General features: G+C 49.4%; 2 protein-coding genes across 3 annotated transcripts; one reads left to right on the top strand and one right to left on the bottom strand.

Annotated features, from left to right (window-relative positions):
* Positions 1-550: 550 nt before the first annotated feature.
* qsox2 (quiescin Q6 sulfhydryl oxidase 2) lies at positions 551-11,379 on the bottom strand. 2 transcript variants are annotated; one of them, XM_044112295.1, is made up of 13 exons: positions 11,202-11,379; positions 8,872-9,269; positions 6,460-6,560; positions 6,338-6,386; positions 5,362-5,467; positions 5,211-5,301; positions 4,942-5,087; positions 4,460-4,597; positions 4,260-4,389; positions 3,634-3,756; positions 2,930-3,080; positions 2,677-2,865; positions 551-1,894 (listed from the first exon to the last, which is right to left on the bottom strand). In XM_044112295.1, the coding sequence occupies exons 1-13, from the start codon at positions 11,360-11,362 to the stop codon at positions 1,401-1,403; spliced, it is 2,277 nt and encodes a 758-aa protein (XP_043968230.1). In that variant the 5' UTR covers positions 11,363-11,379; the 3' UTR covers positions 551-1,400. The 2 variants fall into 2 exon arrangements, with proteins under 2 accessions (XP_043968230.1, XP_043968231.1); XM_044112296.1 differs by having other exon boundaries at positions 5,362-5,461.
* cfap77 (cilia and flagella associated protein 77) lies at positions 10,498-15,904 on the top strand. The gene is made up of 7 exons (XM_044112377.1): positions 10,498-10,909; positions 11,393-11,460; positions 12,022-12,121; positions 14,185-14,425; positions 14,505-14,598; positions 14,672-14,773; positions 15,750-15,904. The coding sequence occupies exons 2-7, from the start codon at positions 11,395-11,397 to the stop codon at positions 15,825-15,827; spliced, it is 681 nt and encodes a 226-aa protein (XP_043968312.1). The 5' UTR covers positions 10,498-10,909; positions 11,393-11,394; the 3' UTR covers positions 15,828-15,904.
* The last annotated feature ends 1,015 nt before the right edge of the window (positions 15,905-16,919 follow it).

The following is a 16,919-nucleotide window of genomic DNA, read 5'->3' as shown; positions in this document are numbered from 1 at the left end:
TACTGGGAGACGCCGCTTCATTGTTGCTGTTAGTGGATGTAGCTGTGCGTCAGATTAACGGTCTTACTAGAAACACAAGAGAACAAAGGCTCCGCTCGGGACTGAGTGGAAAAAAAGAGCGCTTAACTTATGTTAAAAATGTAATGCATTAAAATGTATGTAACTAACAAAAATTTTAATTCTGGATCTCATTAAAATAAGTTTATTCATGGCAATGGCATTATAAGGGTATGAGTAATTCTAACCCCTAATATTTAGATTGAAAATAACTATTATTTTAACTGAATGCACAGTAATAAGGCATGTTTTATGGAGCACTTAGTCTATGACAGATGATCAACAACAGGAAAGGAAGCCAGAGGAATTTCAGTCCAACAGCAGCCATGATGGATTGACGTGAAGGTCCATGAGGAGCTCATGTCTGGTCAAACAGCACATTTCTCATTTTATCTCCAAGCAGTTCCATACAATAAATTAATTTAAGTGTTGAACTAAGACCCAAGGAGACTTTACATCGACTCTGTTCTGAGGTTTAAACACGACGCAGAGCTGCAGCAGCAAGATTTATTCACGCATTAACAAATATTACAAATGATCAGAAAAACACAATCTGATTGAAACAGATTCACCGCAGGAAATACCACTGAGAAACATCGATGAGTAAAACACTTCAGAAACACCTGACCCAACTCGAGGTCAGGTCCAGAGGAGAGCAGGTCAGAAATAAACCTCAGCTGAACATCAAACATTCAACGGGAGTCTATTAATGTAAACAGTTTGTGAGAGCTTCGTGTTTGACCAGCAGAGGGCGTCAAAACGGAGCAGATCTTAGCACCTTCATCACCTGACACACATATTCTGGTTTTTCTGCTGTGATTGGACCCTGACTCAGAACCAGTCTTGCCTGGACCAGATCGAAACCACGCTTCAATCCAGTCCTGGTTCTACAAACCGAGCTCTTCCATGGAGGTCCAACTCCTCAGTCCTCACTCGTCCTGCTGGTACCCGTCCAAACAAGCAGCCGGGTTCTGGGCCGGACCCCCAGGAGTTCTGTTCATCAGCAGGCCCAACATTTGTCACAAAGACAACTCCGGTCCGATTTAGATTCACATACTGGTTTCTCATCACGTCCACTGGTCCAGGAAAAAAACCCGGTTCAGGGTCAAAACTTTTCACAGTGTAAAATAAATAGAAACAGAAACAGGTTGAGCATCTTAAATCACTGTCCAGCACCGATGTGACTTGGTCCAGCTGACCCTGTTCTGGTCCAAAACACTGACCCATTCGATGGATCCGTTCTGTCTGAGACACTTCCTTTCAGAACTGCTCAGGAATGTCCACCAGGCACAGGAAGCAGCGGTTCTGACCCAGTCAGAGTTTTGGTTCGGACCGGCTGCGGGTCACACGTGGAGCCGGGCGTGGCGCAGCTTCCACCTCCTGGACCGGACTTTGAAGAAGAAGAAGAGCAGCATGAGGAAGAGGCAGGAGCTGCCGTACAGAACCACACAAAGGCTCATGTCCACACTAGTGAAGCCCAGGCCCAGAATCCAGAACCCGCCCTCTCCTCGGATCAGAACCGCCTGCTCCCCCCGCCTTGAACCCGGCTGGACGGGTCGGGGCTCCGCCTGATTCTCTCCCTTCCTCTCCCCTCCAGCAGCCGGGCGTTCCTCCTGAGGACGTCTGGTCTGAGCCGGACCGGCACCGGCAGTGGGGTGTGGAGGGGTCAGGGAGTACCTGGGGTTCAGGTTGGACGCACCGTAGTGGCGGCGAAGGAAGGCGAGGACGTTGGCATGGCTCCAGACGTGGACGCCGTTGCTCTCCTCGTGGCAGGCGGGGCAGAGGGCGGGGCTTGGCCACGGCGCTTTGGGGGAGACCGGGTCGTCACTCAGAGACCCTGGAGAGGAGGAAGAGGAGGGCGAGATGAAGGAGAAACAAAGATGGAAACAACGTAAAACTCTGGAACCCAGAAAACAAGATGGCCGCCTGAGAAGCTTCCTTCCCTGAGTTGAGCCAGAATCAAGATGGCCGCTTTATCTGTTTTTTGAACAACTGTTCCATCAGGTAATGGGATTCTCTCAGGTAAAACCATCGGCGCCTCCAGAACTCTCCAGGGCTGCTGGTGGAGTCCAGCTGGGTTCTGGGCTCGGCCCGATCCGCTTTACTGAACTTCTGCTGATGATACTCAAATTTATCTATAATCCAGGTTAATCCAGCCTGTTAGTAGATTACAGACATTAAAGCTCCAAACTTCCTGCTTTAAATTCTGACCCGACTGTTTCTGGACCAGAACCTGTGAACAGAACCTGATCAGTGGATCACTGATCTGATCAAGTAAAGAAGCTCGGAGTTCTTTTAACCAGGAAGTCATTTAAATCTCAGATTAAACCGACTTCCTTCCTTCAGAAATGATCAACATCCTGTCCAGCAGTGGAGTTGATAATCTATAATCTATAATCTAATCCATGATGACGATCCTTCATAATCCAGTTAAAATCCTTCATCTGATCCAAAAGCTGCAGCAGAAACTAAAAGCAGAGATCAGATTCTGCTGCTCAGCTTCCCTGATAATCCAGATTAGAGTCTCAGATCCATCATTCCAGAACTTTTCTCTGTAAGAACAGAGCGACTGAAACACTGTTTTAGTCAGCTCAGTAGCCACGCCCCTCCCTGGCCCACCTGCCAGCCTGGTGTTGACCCGGTTGTGCTGGTTCCACAGCCACAGGACTTCGTCCTCTTGGGTCGTCACCTGGTCCATGCTGGCGGCCGCCGCCTGCTCAAAGTGACGGCCGCACTCCTTACAGCCGAAGAACGTCCGGATGTAGCGGCGCATCACCTGCAGCACCGGCGCCGCCTCGCCCTCCAGACCTGTGTTCACACACAGTAAGGACACACACCTGGGCTGCGACCTCAGGGTCTATGCGTGTCGTACCTGAGCCGTCAAGCGCGGTGGGCGTGGCGTCGTGCTGGACCGTTAGTACGTGGAACAGCATCCACAGCGAACACGGGTAGCCCCGCAGCCCCGGCCTGCTGCCCTGGCAACCAACCCAGCGAAGCTCCGCCCCCAGGAACACGCCAGAGATCTGCACAAGAAACAGGAAGTCACCTCTGCCTGTGTTCTTGTATATATGTATAATGAGGCCCAGAGGCACCAGATCAACCCAAATGTTGGGTCCTGGTGGAAAGTGAGGACCTTCTACTGCCCCCTACTAATCAGGTGTACAGGTAAGGAGAGTGATGCAGTCTGTTAGCTTGGTTAGCATTAAACTAGCGATTCGTCCCAATAAGAACACAGGACGTTAGGTGGGAGCCTGCCTGGGATTCCACATGGTGGCGCTCTAGCCTTATCTTGTGACCACTCTGGTTAGCCAGCAGCCATGTTGAAGCCCAAATGAATAACTATGGGAAAAAGGCAACTATCCTTATTTCTGACATCTGACCACTGACTCTGGGCCTCCAGATGCCCCCACTCCCTGTTTTAACATGACAGGAAGTTGCCATCAACAACTTCCTGTCACGCTGACCCTGTCAAAGATTCTGACAGGGTCAGGGCTTAAAACGGTGCTTCGCCATAAATGAATGAAAAGTTCTGTTTGTTGGTGTGTGTGTGTGTGTGTGTGTGTGTGACAGATTCACCTTCATCTTGTTGTCCACCAGGTCCAGGATGGCCTGGTAGGGGATCTGCTGCAGCGGCAGACTGAGCAGCCAATCAGAGAGCGTCTCCATGAGCTTCACCACGGAGCCTCCGACTGGATAGAGCTACAGGAGGAAACGGTCAGCGGGGTATTCAGGATTCTGCTGATCCAGCAGGACCAGATCCATTAAATCGACTCTGATTGATTATCTTAGCACCAGTGCTGGGAACCAATAGCAGAAAAGCTAGCTGCATTAATGCTAAAGCACTAATCATGGACAGTTCCACCAGCACTAAAGCATTACCAACATGGTAATCAGTAGAAGCTAATGCTAAGGCGCTAACTTGCACCATATTGATACCGTCCCTGTCAGTGAGGCATGTTCATAAAAACTTCTGATTCTATTCAACTCAAAGTGCTTCAGAATTTACCAGGAAAAATTAATTCAGGGAAAGCTAAGTGTGCTACCTTGTTAGCAAAAACACAAATCTAAAAATTAGCTACGCTATTAGCAAAACGGTGCACAGCACAGAACCTGGAGACGGTCTGTCCGTTGTCATGGAGACGGAGCACCAATCCCAGCAGGTCGACCTCTAGTCTAATTGAGGTTCTGCTTTCAGCTGTTACCTTGGCAACCAGAGTGACAAAGTCCTTGAAGACCTTTAGCTCCGCCCCATCCAGCGTGCCGTGGACGGCCAGCTCCACCCGTAGCAGGTAGTGCAGCGCCGACTCCAGGTCGGCCGTGTACACCTGGGACCTGCGGGGACACGCAGCGTTCAGCCGGTCCCGGCAGGCCTTTGGGTCGGAACCACAGACCGGAGCTTCACCTGTCAAAGTCCCGCCACGGCTCCGACGTCCGTCCGTCCTGCAGCGCCCCCGTCTGGGCCGCCTCGGAACTGCTGCGGCGCTGGACGCCTGGGAGGCTCCGCAGCAAGGAGGAGAAGAAGAACCGGAGCGGCTTCTCGCTGCAGGGGGACGAGGTCAGGAGGTCAGGAGGTCAGGAGGGGGTCAGAGCTAGGTGCATCACCCATTTTGTAACAACTTAATTCAAACGTTTCTCTGTGTAAGCTAATAAACACATCACTAAGACAGGACGACCTGATGACCTCATGCAGCTCAGATTTAAAGAAACGTTGATTTGTCAGATGGAAAAACTTTACAGGTCAACTGGATTGAAACCTCAGTTGGGGGTCACGCCGGGGGTCACGGCAGCTCCAGACATATTCACGTCTGTCCTAACTGTTGGTTTAGAGCAGCTCTGGCAGCAATAGGTCAAAGGTCAGCCCACAATTCAGCCTCCCTCTCTCACCTGTGCAGTGGGGCGTGCGAGCCGTTGGGCTGCAGCAGGTAGACGGAGGGGAAGGCGGCCATGTTCAGGACGTCCAGCAGGGGGAGGTCAGAGGTCAGAGCTCTCCTCACTTCAACACCTGAGAACTGTAGCAGGTCCAGGGTCACCTGAACACAAGATGAGGTCAGAGTTCAGAGGTCAGGAGGAACCACAAGAAGCTGCTTCCTGCCTGCCGGTTGAACCAGGAAACAGGAAGCAGTTCAGATCTTCCTCCTCCTCCTCTTCCTCACCTCCCGGCCAACGAATGACCCGGCCTCCTCCACAACGATGGCCGTGTAATGATCCGACCTTTGACCCAGCAGGGGCAGCAGCTGAGCAGCGCTGGACACAGAGAGAGGTTAGCAGCGAAGCGGGCCAGAGGTCCGGTTCTGGTTGTGGTACCTGTAGGGCTCCAGCGGGGGGCAGCTCTGGGGCCGGTCCGTTCTGCTGTGGTTCTGCAGGATGTTGATCATCAGCTGCCGGACGGACCGGACCTCCCGGTCTGCTCCTGGTGGGACACAAAACCGGTTCTGACAACAAGAACCCGATCAACAGGATTTCAGCAACAAAGTGGTTTCCATGGTGATTCCCTCCTTTACCGGGGAGTGGGAAGAGCCGACAGAACCACTGACACAATCGGACAGGTTCAACAGAACGTTTTTGTTGAGTATGTCCAGAGTCAATCAGAACCAAAGCCACTGGGAGGGAAAGAGAGTGGGCGTGTCTCCCTGCTCTGATTGGACAGAAACCAGGAAGTCCTCCAGCAGAGGGAGACAGAACCAAACTGATTAAACCCAGAAGGTTCTGGATATTTAACCGGGTCGGAACCATCATCACTCTGAGCAAAAACATCCTGGAAAAAAATCTGGGATTGGATCAGAATGAAAACTTGGTTAAAGAAAGTCCAACTGCGGTCCGTGATACGGTCCGTGATACGGTCCGCGATACGGTCCGGTCCGCGATACGGTCCGCGATACGGTCCGGTCCGTGATACGGTCCGGTCCGTGATACGGTCCGCGATACGCTCCGGTCCGTGATACGGTCCGGGATACGCTAGCATGGACTGACTGTCAGACATTGATCCGGTTGATGATACATGAGCTTGTCTGCTTGTATTTTTCTCTCCCTTCCTGCCACTCAGTGATGATGATCCTGAAATCATGTCCAGTTTTCTAGAATGCTAAGTGGCAGCTAAACCAAGGTGAAGCTAGACGCTAAAGTGTTCCAAACAGCCCTTCTTACAGCTAGACTGATCAACCATAGCGCACATCAGAAATCTTTATTAAACAGCAAGTAGTTTACTTTATTAGTTCTAATAAGTGCATCCAAATGGGTCCAAACAGAACCATAAGGGATTAAAGGCCTGAATGAGTCTCACCTCTGTAGATCGTCCCTTTGTCCGCCACTGAGCTGTGAGCCACGAAGAACTGCAGAAAAAAACACAGCAGGCAGTTAGAAGGCGCAGCCAGCAGGGGGCAACAGGTAGTTCTTGACTCCTACCTTGAATGTTGGGTAGAACTTGATGCTGAACTCTTTGCAGACTTCAAAGTTTTCCTCCTGAGCGCAGTCCAACACAGCCACAGCGATGGCTTCATGCCAATCTGACAGAATCAGAACCAATCAGAACCATCAGAGGGAGGGTGCTGTATACCACACCTTAAGACCAGAGAGAGCAACTAACGCGAGGGTGGCGTCACAATCCGGGATTTTTAGGGGAGTATGGCTGGAAAGGGGGGTAAAAAAACAGTAGTTTCCCGGCCGAAATGGGAGACTTGACAGGTATGATCAGAACAAATCAGAACTGAAGCTTTCATTTCCTCTTCATCATTTCACACATCACATGTCCAGAGGTGTTGCGATCAATGGGCCATCGATCATAATCGGCTGATTTCAGTGAAAAAGTGTATGATGGGTGATGGCTGATCACCAAAACCGATCACGGGTATCTCACTTCACAGCTGGTCTCCTGCCTCCTTCTTGCGGACTTACTGAGCTCAATCAGAACCAGCATTAATCAGTTAGCCAATCAGAACGATTGGTAATCAACTAGCCAATCAGAACGATTGGTAATCAACTAGCCAATCAGAACGATTGGTAATCAACTAGCCAATCAGAACGATTGGTAATCAACTAGCCAATCAGAACGATTGGTAATCAACTAGCCAATCAGAACGATTGGTAATCAACTAGCCAATCAGAACGATTGGTAATCAACTAGCCAAGTTGAGAGATTTATTTGATTCATGTATAATTTCTGGCTGAGAGTTTTACTGTTAAATATTATTTTACTGGTTGCAGGTTTTTCAGTCCTTTTCACTGAATTGCTGCCGTTTTTATTGTTGTAGTACTGAAGAACACTCTTGTGCAAAATTCTGTTCCCCTGGAAAAAATTAAAGATTAGCTTAAACATTTGTTTCCTCTCATAACTTTGGAAAATGAAGAGGAAATCTTACCAAATATACAAGATTTATTGTTGATTATAAGAAGAATAAACAGAGTTATAAACTGGAGGGGGAACAGATTATTTCAGGCAGCTAAAATATCCATCCTTTTCACCTTCCCCTCATGACTTTGGGAAATAAAGAGCAACTGCTTCTCATAGATGGTTATATGTGATAGCATGTGGTGTACTAGAAATGTTCTTAATCCAGTAATCACCCCTGTTTTACATTCGGACAGGATTTATCAGTCTTAATTTTTTGTGTCCTGCCATCAGCAGGTTCCATGCTCTTATATCAACAATGAAAAACTATAAATACACACAACGTGTTGGAAACTCGTGTTTCGTTACTGACTTGAGGCTTGAGTGTGTTGAGGAAAAATGATTATGAACAAATTTCTTAATGTTGAACAGATGCAGAGAAAAAGGGGGTCTCTGATGAGGTTTCTTTTAGCTTCTTTTAGCACCGCTAGACTATTAGCACGTCTCCTTATGGGAAACAGCTTTTGATTCTTCTAAGCCCCGCCCTTAAGAGGGCATTCCCTGGCGTGTCACTTCCTTTAACCTGAACTTTGTACAGTGTGTGTGTGTAAGAGCAAGCTAGCAGCTGAGGGAGAGAAAACACAGAACTATTTATTCCCAACAACACCGAGAAACCAGCAGGACCACATGGTTCAACAGATGGCTTGGTTTCTCTCCTGACCCCTGATCCCCACAGCAGGTCTCACCAGTGTGTGCGTTTCTAATGTTGTGAGGACCAGGTCTGCAACCAGCCGGTCCTCCTAGAGGAGGAAAATCAGCAGGGCCCCTGGTTCCCACAGCAGGGCCCCTGACCTTGTTTATTTATTTTAAAAAATTTTATTGCTTCTTTTTCAAACAGCAGCTGCCGATTAAACTGAACGTTACAACCTCAAGATGATTATCTGAGTTGTTTTACCAAGAAATCGATCAGAAAATGAACGGACCGCCTCTCTGGCTGCAGTGCGCACTCCCGACACAGGGGGGCAGAATTTCGCACAAGACCGGAAACTCTGAGCACCTGTTAGCTCACCGGAGCTAGCTAACAGCTGGTTAAAGCTGATTTTCCTCCCAGCTGGTAACTATAACCAGCAGCGGGTTAACTAACACTGTGGTCACGTGGTTAGCGTCAGCTAAAACTGTTCCCATCAAAACCTCTAAGAAAAACTTTCGATTTAAGCTCTGAACTCCAGTAAAAACGTAACAGCCGCTGTTTGAATCCAGTTGAACAAACAGAATTTTAGTTGAAATAATTCTCAAATTTAAATTAAAAGATGCCGAAGTGATCCGCACCTGTTTCTCAGTTCGGGTCTGGACGGGATTGTAACTTAATACCTGCTGCTGTTTACACGATTAACGTAAAGTTTATGAAAGGCAATTCTGAATGGAGTCTGGTGCAACTGCTCCCAACGGAACAACAGACCGAGCCCGAACCGGGCAGTGTGGACCGGTACCTTTCACGTCCTGAGCCAGAGCCTTCCATGTGCTGGAGTACTGGATGCAATGTCCGCACCAGGAGGAGTAGAACTGGACCAGCCAGGCCGAGGAGGAGTTGGTGACGGTGGGCTTCAGGTTGCTGCTGCCCAGGATCACCAGCGGGTCCTCCTCCGAGTACAGCCGTCCAGAGCCGCCTGCAGAGCCGCGGCACAGACACAGGAGACACGCCGCTTGGAGCCACAGCCGAAACATCTCTGCTGGTCCGTCAGGGATCCGGAAAGTTTCTGAACAGAACCGGTTGCTGGATCCGGGAAGACATGAGAACAGCAGCACGTAGCTTCTGAAGCTGCAGAGAAGGGGAGAGCGCGCAGAGGTCTCACTCTGATCTATTTCCTGGAGACGAAACAGCCTCGAACTGCAGCAGAGAGAGGCGATAAAGCTTTGATCATTATCCGAGTTAAATAAAAGCTAGACTGATTAAACTCCTCTGGTTGCCACCTCTGTGTCTAGAGGTGAATCTCAGTAAGATAGAATCTCGTCAACAATGAACTCGGGGTGTGCTGTGGTGGCGCAGGGGGTTAGCACGCCCCACGCCTGGAGGCCCCAGTCCTCAACGTGGACGTCGCAGGTTCGACTCCCGGTCCCGACGTCCCTTGCCGCATGTCCTCCCCCCTCTCCTCGACCTGCCCACTGTCGCAAAAATACGAGACACTAGCGCCGCAAAAACTCTTCAGAGAACAAAAAAGAAACAATAAACTATTCCCAATTAGATTAATAAAATAAAATTTTTACTTTCTTTTAGGATGGATTCCTGTCACTTCCTGAATTACTTTGCTAAAATAAATGAACTATTTAGTGTTATTCCAGTTTATTCTGGATGACGTGTCAGAAATAAGTTGTAAACAGTTTCAGGTTGTTTCATTATTAACACGTCTGCGGGCTGTGCAGTGGCGCAGTTGGTAGCACTGTTGCCCCGGGTCTTTCTGCTTGGAGTTTGTATAGCGGGTTCTTCGTCTTCCTCCCAGACACATGACTTCTCTAAATAATCATGAGTGTCCTGTCTGTCTCTATGTCGCTCTGCGATGGACTGGTGACGGGCACCGGCACCCTTCCCGAGGGTAGGGTTAGGGTGGATGTAAGAAATGGATGGATATCTGCCTGTTAATATTTTATTCCTCTGTATCCATTGATAACTGTTTGTAACTTCCTGCTGGATTAATCCCAGAATCCCGAACTGAGGAATCAGAAACATCTCGCGATTCTTCTCGTCCTCAGGCGAAGATGGAGTTTTGAGGGCTTTTTAATCGTTCATTTGTCTCAATAAACGATCTTTTTCATGTGACGCAAAGCTGACGTATCAGGTGTGTTGCGTTCACGGATGTCGGAAGTTGTTCCTCCGTTCGGAAACCAGATGGGTGGGAGCAGTTTTCGGTGGTTCGGGCGGTTCTGGTGGCGGCGGCTTAAACATAAATAAAATAAACTGAATTCATAAGTGAGGTTCTCTCTTCCCCTGAGCTTAAAGGTCAGATCTACACACGATGCTTCACCACTGCGGTCTTAATTTGATCTCATTAGTTTTGTTTTTTCCGACAGTTTCTGAATGCGGCAAAGCTAGCTGCCGCCCCCTAGAGGCTGGAAGGGGGAAGCGCCGAGGTGTCGCTCCAGGTCCAATCGATTCTGAAGGCTGCTTTCTCCTGACGCCACGTTAAAAAATTCACCAGTTTTCAAAGTGGATTAATTATTTTTAAATAAGCGCGTAAACGTTTCGTCAGAAGGCCAGACTTTATTCCACTGTAATAATTTAAGAACTGAAATTGACACTGGTACCGAGTTCTCTCGGTTTTCTTGGTTTGCGTTTTCAAAGTTTCTTTTTCATTTTCTGCTCAGTTTATCTTGTTGAATTGCAGCTTACTATTGTGAGCTGACACAATTGTCAAATTGTTTTTGGAATCTGCAAGGAAGATTTAAAAAAACAAAACACGTTCGGCGGCCGTTACCATGACAACCATCCAACTAACGACGGCAGTCGCAGGGACGAAGCTCAGATAAACTCAAGTGAGTTATATTCAGTCTCTGATCCTCAGTAGTTTTTCACTTTCTTCATTGTCTGCCATGCTAACAAGAACACATTTTATGTAATTAATCTATTATTAATTCTAGCTAAACGTTATATTCATAAATGCAAATATTCTGCCAAGAGGCCTCTATTTAATTTGATTTTGTCTGAATTACTATATCATTTCATTATCCCAAAGTCTCTACTGATATTTTGACACAATGATAATAATAATTTTAAAAGAACTCAAGTGAGTTTGGAGCCATTTCCGGCTGTTTCAGGTGTTTCTACCTGGGGCGGTCAGTTCCGGTTCTACAGGATTCTGCAGAGAGATTTCGATTCGGTCTGATCGTCTCTGAAGAACCTCTAGAACCGGAACTGACATCATCATTAATATCATTAATATTAATAGTGTTGTTGTCATTCCCGATGTGCCTCTGACTTGGTTTCATTACTATCTGCTTCCGCCTCTGACGTCACAGGAATGATTGCATCACCGCGGCTGGGCGTCTTCAGAGAATCGATGTTGCGGGACCCGCTGCTCATCAAGGTAGGGATCAGGCAGTACATTATGACCACTTGAGGGATTCCCACCTGTCAGTGGGCGGGGCTTATCAGGTCTTCAATGTTGGACCTGAACTAAAGGACCAGGAACAAACGGGTCGCCCAACTGGGTCAGAACATCTCCAGTTGAATCCAGTTCTGATACCTTGGTCAGTACTGCAGTATCATCAGAACTGCACTGGTGGTCTCAGTCCAGCTGCTAAAACATCCGACTGGTTCTACCTGACGGGTCGACCCGCTGGGTTCATGTCCTGCATGTCCTGAGAGAACTCCCAGAACCAGAACCGGTCCCTGTGAGCGGTCACGATCGACTGGAGGCAGAGACATGAAAGCCCAGAAGCCTGTGAGCCATCGGCGCCGCTGGGCGGCCTGATGGGCTCACTCTGAAACCACAGAACGGTTCTGTTCTAATCGGGTCCAGTTCCCCTCAGCCCACTGTCCGACTGACGGCTGGACCCGTTTTTTATCTAGACCCCAGAACCAGCTGGCTACCAGATGAAAAGGTCAAAGTTCAACCCTGGTAAGGAGCGCTGCGTTCTGTGTGCAGGCTCCGCTGGGGAGGGCCCGGTCCAGGGGCCTCACCATCCCGGGTCCAGATTTCACCTATGGAGCCAGCACCATGATGAGAGACGGAAGTGTGGCTGAAGGTAAGCCCCGCCCCCTGCTGACACCTGACCAAACCCGGAGCCACTGGACCGGAACCAGGTCCCGGTTGGTTCAGAAATCTGCTGGATCTCTGAACCCAGGCTCGGTTCTGGTTCTGAACTGCTCCTCATGTCCAGCTCACTCTGAGGAGTTCACCAGAACCGGTTCCAGGATTCGGACCAGAACCGGCTTTAAGCTGTGGCTGATTGTCAGCAGGAGGAAAGAACTGAGTGTGTGTGTGTGTGTGTATTGAGTGTTCAGTGTGTGTGTGTGTGTGTGTGTGTGTGTGTGTATTGAGTGTTCAGTGTGTGTGTGTGTGTGTGTGTGTGTGTGTGTGTGTGTGTGTATTGAGTGTTCAGTGTGTGTGTGTGTGTGTGTGTGTGTATTCAGTGTTCAGTGTGTGTGTGTGTGTGTGTTCAGTGTGTGTGTGTGTGTATTGAGTGTTCAGTGTGTGTGTGTGTGTTCAGTGTGTGTGTGTGTGTGTTTGTGTGTGTGTGTGTGTGTGTGTGTTCAGTGTGTGTGTGTGTGTGTGTATTCAGTGTTCAGTGTGTGTGTGTGTGTGTGTGTGTATTCAGTGTTCAGTGTGTGTGTGTGTGTGTATTGAGTGTTCAGTGTGTGTGTGTGTGTGTGTGTGTATTCAGTGTTCAGTGTGTGTGTGTGTGTGATTGAGTGTTCAGTGTGTGTGTGTGTGTTCAGTGTGTGTGTGTGTGTGTTCTGGTGGAACATTCAGTGTGTGTCAGAAATTCATGTGAGGAAGGTGGGAGACTCATAGCAGCAGGGCAGCTCTTCTCTGATTGGCTATTTACCTGGAATAGAGTGAGGTCATTTCCTGGTGACAAAGATGGAGTCTGGAAACTACAAGCAAACTATTCCTAAACTACAGCGGAACCTCAGAGTCCATTGGTTTGCTGGCTGGTAAAAATCCTGTCTGGTTTTTCGGCGACTGTTTTAGGTGTTCTGGGCCCGGTGGACGGTCCAGTTCTGGTGGTTCTCCAGGTGTTAGGTTCTCCAGGTGTTTGTTTGGCTCTGACGATGTGAGAAGGTGGGAGACTCCAGCAGTTTGGTTCTCCAGGTGTTGGTTCTCCAGGTGTTTGTTCGGTTCTCCAGGTGTTTGTTTGGTTCTCCAGGTGTTTGTTCGGTTCTCCAGGTGTTTGTTTGGTTCTCCAGGTGTTTGTTTGGTTCTCCAGGTGTTTGTTTGGTTCTCCAGGTGTTTGTTTAGTTCTCCAGGTGTTTGTTTGGTTCTCCAGGTGTTTGTTCGGTTCTCCAGGTGTTTGTTTGGTTCTCCAGGTGTTTGTTCGGTTCTCCAGGTGTTTGTTTGGTTCTCCAGGTGTTTGTTTGGTTCTCCAGGTGTTTGTTTGGTTCTCCAGGTGTTCGGTTCTCCAGGTGTTTGTTTGGTTCTCCAGGTGTTTGTTTGGTTCTCCAGGTGTTTGTTTAGTTCTCCAGGTGTTTGTTCGGTTCTCCAGGTGTTCGGTTCTCCAGGTGTTTGTTCGGTTCTCCAGGTGTTTGTTCGGTTCTCCAGGTGTTCGTTCGGTTCTCCAGGTGTTTGTTTGGTTCTCCAGGTGTTTGTTTGGTTCTCCAGGTGTTTGTTTAGTTCTCCAGGTGTTTGTTTGGTTCTCCAGGTGTTTGTTCGGTTCTCCAGGTGTTCGGTTCTCCAGGTGTTTGTTTGGTTCTCCAGGTGTTTGTTTAGTTCTCCAGGTGTTTGTTCGGTTCTCCAGGTGTTTGTTCGGTTCTCCAGGTGTTTGTTTGGTTCTCCAGGTGTTTGTTTGGTTCTCCAGGTGTTTGTTTGGTTCTCCAGGTGTTTGTTCGGTTCTCCAGGTGTTTGTTTGGTTCTCCAGGTGTTTGTTTGGTTCTCCAGGTGTTCGGTTCTCCAGGTGTTTGTTTGGTTCTCCAGGTGTTTGTTTGGTTCTCCAGGTGTTTGTTTGGTTCTCCAGGTGTTTGTTCGGTTCTCCAGGTGTTTGGTTCTCCAGGTGTTTGTTTGGTTCTCCAGGTGTTTGTTCGGTTCTCCAGGTGTTTGTTCGGTTCTCCAGGTGTTCGGTTCTCCAGGTGTTCTGACTCTGTGTTCCAGCTCTGTCCAGCTGGCAGCTGCAGACCGAAGCCGAAGAGGCCGCGCTGAAGGTTTCGTGTCCAGACTTTGTGGCTCTGAACCGGGACGCGGTCCGGTCCGGTTTGGTGACGTCCAAGGAACTGAGACAGTACCGGATCCAGATGGGGGACCTTCATATTCAGGCCGCGGAGCAGCAGCAGCGTGGCAGAACCTCACGGCGGGCCCATCTGGTACCGGACATCACGTTCGGGATCCGCAACAGGTGAGGAACCGGATCAGCCGGCCGATCGGACCGCTCTCCGTCGGATCACGACTCAGATGGATTCTTGATGTCTGGTCAGGCCGTCCTCTCCGCTGGCCGACGTTCTGGCTCATCACTACGGCCACCGCTGGCTGGAGGAGCAGCTGAACCGGAACCAACTCGGCAGCCTGACGGTGAGACGGGCTTTTAGAACCGGACCGGCGCTCGTCTTGGATGTCCCATTGATTATTGATTGGATCATCACAGGCTAAACTGGGTCGAGCTGCAGAGACCAGAACCAGCCTGCTGAGGAGCGCCAGAACCGAGACGGTCAAAAAGAAAGCTTTCACCCTGCCTCAGTTCTCACAGGTAACACACACCGGAACACACACCTGAACACACACCTGAACACACACCGGAACACACACCTGAACACACACCTGAACACACACCTGAACACACACCTGAACACACACCTGAACACACACCTGAACACACACCGGAACACACACCTGAACACACACCTGAACACACACCGGAACACACACCGGAACACACACCTGAACACACACCTGACCTGAAGCTGTTAGGAAACAGACGTTTGACCCACAGCTACCAGTCAAACCTCAGATGAACTGGTTGAACTGGTTGAACTGGTTGAGCTGGTTGAGCTGGTTGAACTGGTTGAACTGGTTGAACTGGTTGAACTGGTTTACCGGTCAGATGTTTCATCTGGTCCTCAGCCGTTGATGCTTCTGCTCCTCCACCTTCTGCTGTTCTGGATCCAGAAGTGAAGAGGCAGCTGGAGAGATGGAACCGGAACCAGAACCAGAACCAGGAGGAGTCAGCCCAGAGTCCAGCAGAGCAGCTCTGTGGCCCGACCCAACAGAAAGTTCTGTTGCTGTGGAAGACATCCTGCCTGGTTCCGGTACCAAAGGAAACTCATCGTCAGTCACCAACGACTACAGACCTGTTGCCATGACAACCCACATCATGGAGGGACACCTGCTGGGCTCTGAACCCTCACTGGTTCTGTTCTGGTTCTGATCTGGTTCTGATCTGGTTTGGACTGTGGAACCTCTGCAGGAGACGATGTCAGAAAGATTCTTGATAAATGAAGAAAGTTCTGGCCAACCTCTGTGTCTTCAGTCAGAGGCTTATTCAGAGCTGCTGTAACACAGACTGCTACAGGAGCTCCTTCTGAATGAATCTGAGCTACGTTTCATTTCCTTTTGGGATCAATAAAGTCTTTTGGATTTGAACTCACAGCTCGGTTCTCCTGATCAGGTCAGGCGGTTCTGGTTCTGGTCGTGCTACAAGTGACCCATCTCTGTTTCCTCTGCAGATTCCGGCGGCACTGGACACTTTCCGGGACTCGGCGGATCGGGAGCGGGCCGCCAGCGCTCAGAAGCAGAACCGGTGATCCAGAGAGGACAGCCGGATCGGAGCCAGAACCGGCCGGTTCTGATTACTGCTAATAAAGCAGCAATGTTTGCTCTACAGGAATGAGTCGAGTTTCATTCTTTTACAGTACAGAACCGGGTTCTGGTCCGGTCCAGTTCTCTGTATCAGTGCAACACATAAATGATCATTAAAACCTGATTATTGCTTTTATTCTTTATTGAATGGATCTCAGTTCTGAGCCCAAAGCGCTTTAACCGAGCCACAGTGAACAGAACCTTCAGGTTGGAACCAGCAGAAGAGAAAACAGTCTTAGGGCGGAGATGCACCTGGTGAGGAGGAGGAGGAGGAGGAGGAAGAGGAAGAGGAGGAGGAAAAGAAGGTCCAGGAGGATCAGGGGTATGGTTCTGGTTCTGGTTGTGGTTCTGGTCGCAGCAGCAGCTCGCCTCATGACGTCTTTCAGACTTTTTGTTTACTTTAAATCAGTTAAATGACGTCAGAACCAGCATCCCGCCACTATTTCTGCTGTTTGTCGGGGCAGGTGGGTTCTAGTTCTGGTTCTAGTTCTGGTTCTGGTTCAACGTCTTTGTGATCGGACTTTCCCGGTTGCGCTCGGACATGGACCTCCCGGCCTCCGGACGCTCCAGGTTTCTCATCGACTCGCTGCTGGCGCTCAGGCCGCCCGCAGCGCTCCTCTCCCGGCCAAACCCCCCGGAGCTCCGCGGCGGCTTCCCGGAGCCTCCGTCCCCGCAGAGGGAGCCTGATCCCCGCAGGGAAAGCCCGGCGCTGCCCGGTCCGGCCTGCCGGCACCGCTGCCTCGGCGCCTCCTTCCTGATCCGGGACATCCTGGCGGACTGTCGGTTCTGTTCTGACCCGGGCCGTCCCGAACCGGGAGCCGAACTGATCCGACCTGGACCGCCCGAAAACAGCTCAGGTAAAAATCCAGAAAAGATTCAGGAACAAATCTGATTGATTTTATTGATTTATACTTTTTATTTAATCCTTTAAAAAAATAGTTTGAAGGTTTCAGATGTTCACATTTTGATCGAATTTATTAGTAAGCTGTTTATTTTTTCAGCTTTATTTTTAGAAAAATATAAAGATAAAATAATCC

The sequence above is a fragment of the Gambusia affinis genome, linkage group LG03 (genome assembly GCF_019740435.1).
Source record: "Gambusia affinis linkage group LG03, SWU_Gaff_1.0, whole genome shotgun sequence".
NCBI lineage: Eukaryota > Metazoa > Chordata > Actinopteri > Cyprinodontiformes > Poeciliidae > Gambusia > Gambusia affinis.
Note: the sequence above shows the minus strand (reverse complement) of the source record. Positions and strands in the feature narration are given on the sequence as shown.

Coding starts and splice junctions, on each gene's coding strand:
- cfap77 (XM_044112377.1), top strand. CDS start 11,395: ATGATTGCATCACCGCGGCTGGGCGTCTTCAGAGAATCGATGTTGCGG. Junction 12,122..14,184: donor AGACGGAAGTGTGGCTGAAG/GTAAGCCCCGCC, acceptor TCTGTGTTCCAG/CTCTGTCCAGCTGGCAGCTG. Junction 14,426..14,504: donor ACGTTCGGGATCCGCAACAG/GTGAGGAACCGG, acceptor ATGTCTGGTCAG/GCCGTCCTCTCCGCTGGCCG.
- qsox2 (XM_044112295.1), bottom strand. CDS start 11,362: ATGAAACCAAGTCAGAGGCACATCGGGAATGACAACAACACTATTAAT. Junction 5,302..5,361: donor CCCCCGCTGGAGCCCTACAG/GTACCACAACCA, acceptor CTCTGTGTCCAG/CGCTGCTCAGCTGCTGCCCC. Junction 1,895..2,676: donor GGTCAACACCAGGCTGGCAG/GTGGGCCAGGGA, acceptor CCTCCTCTCCAG/GGTCTCTGAGTGACGACCCG.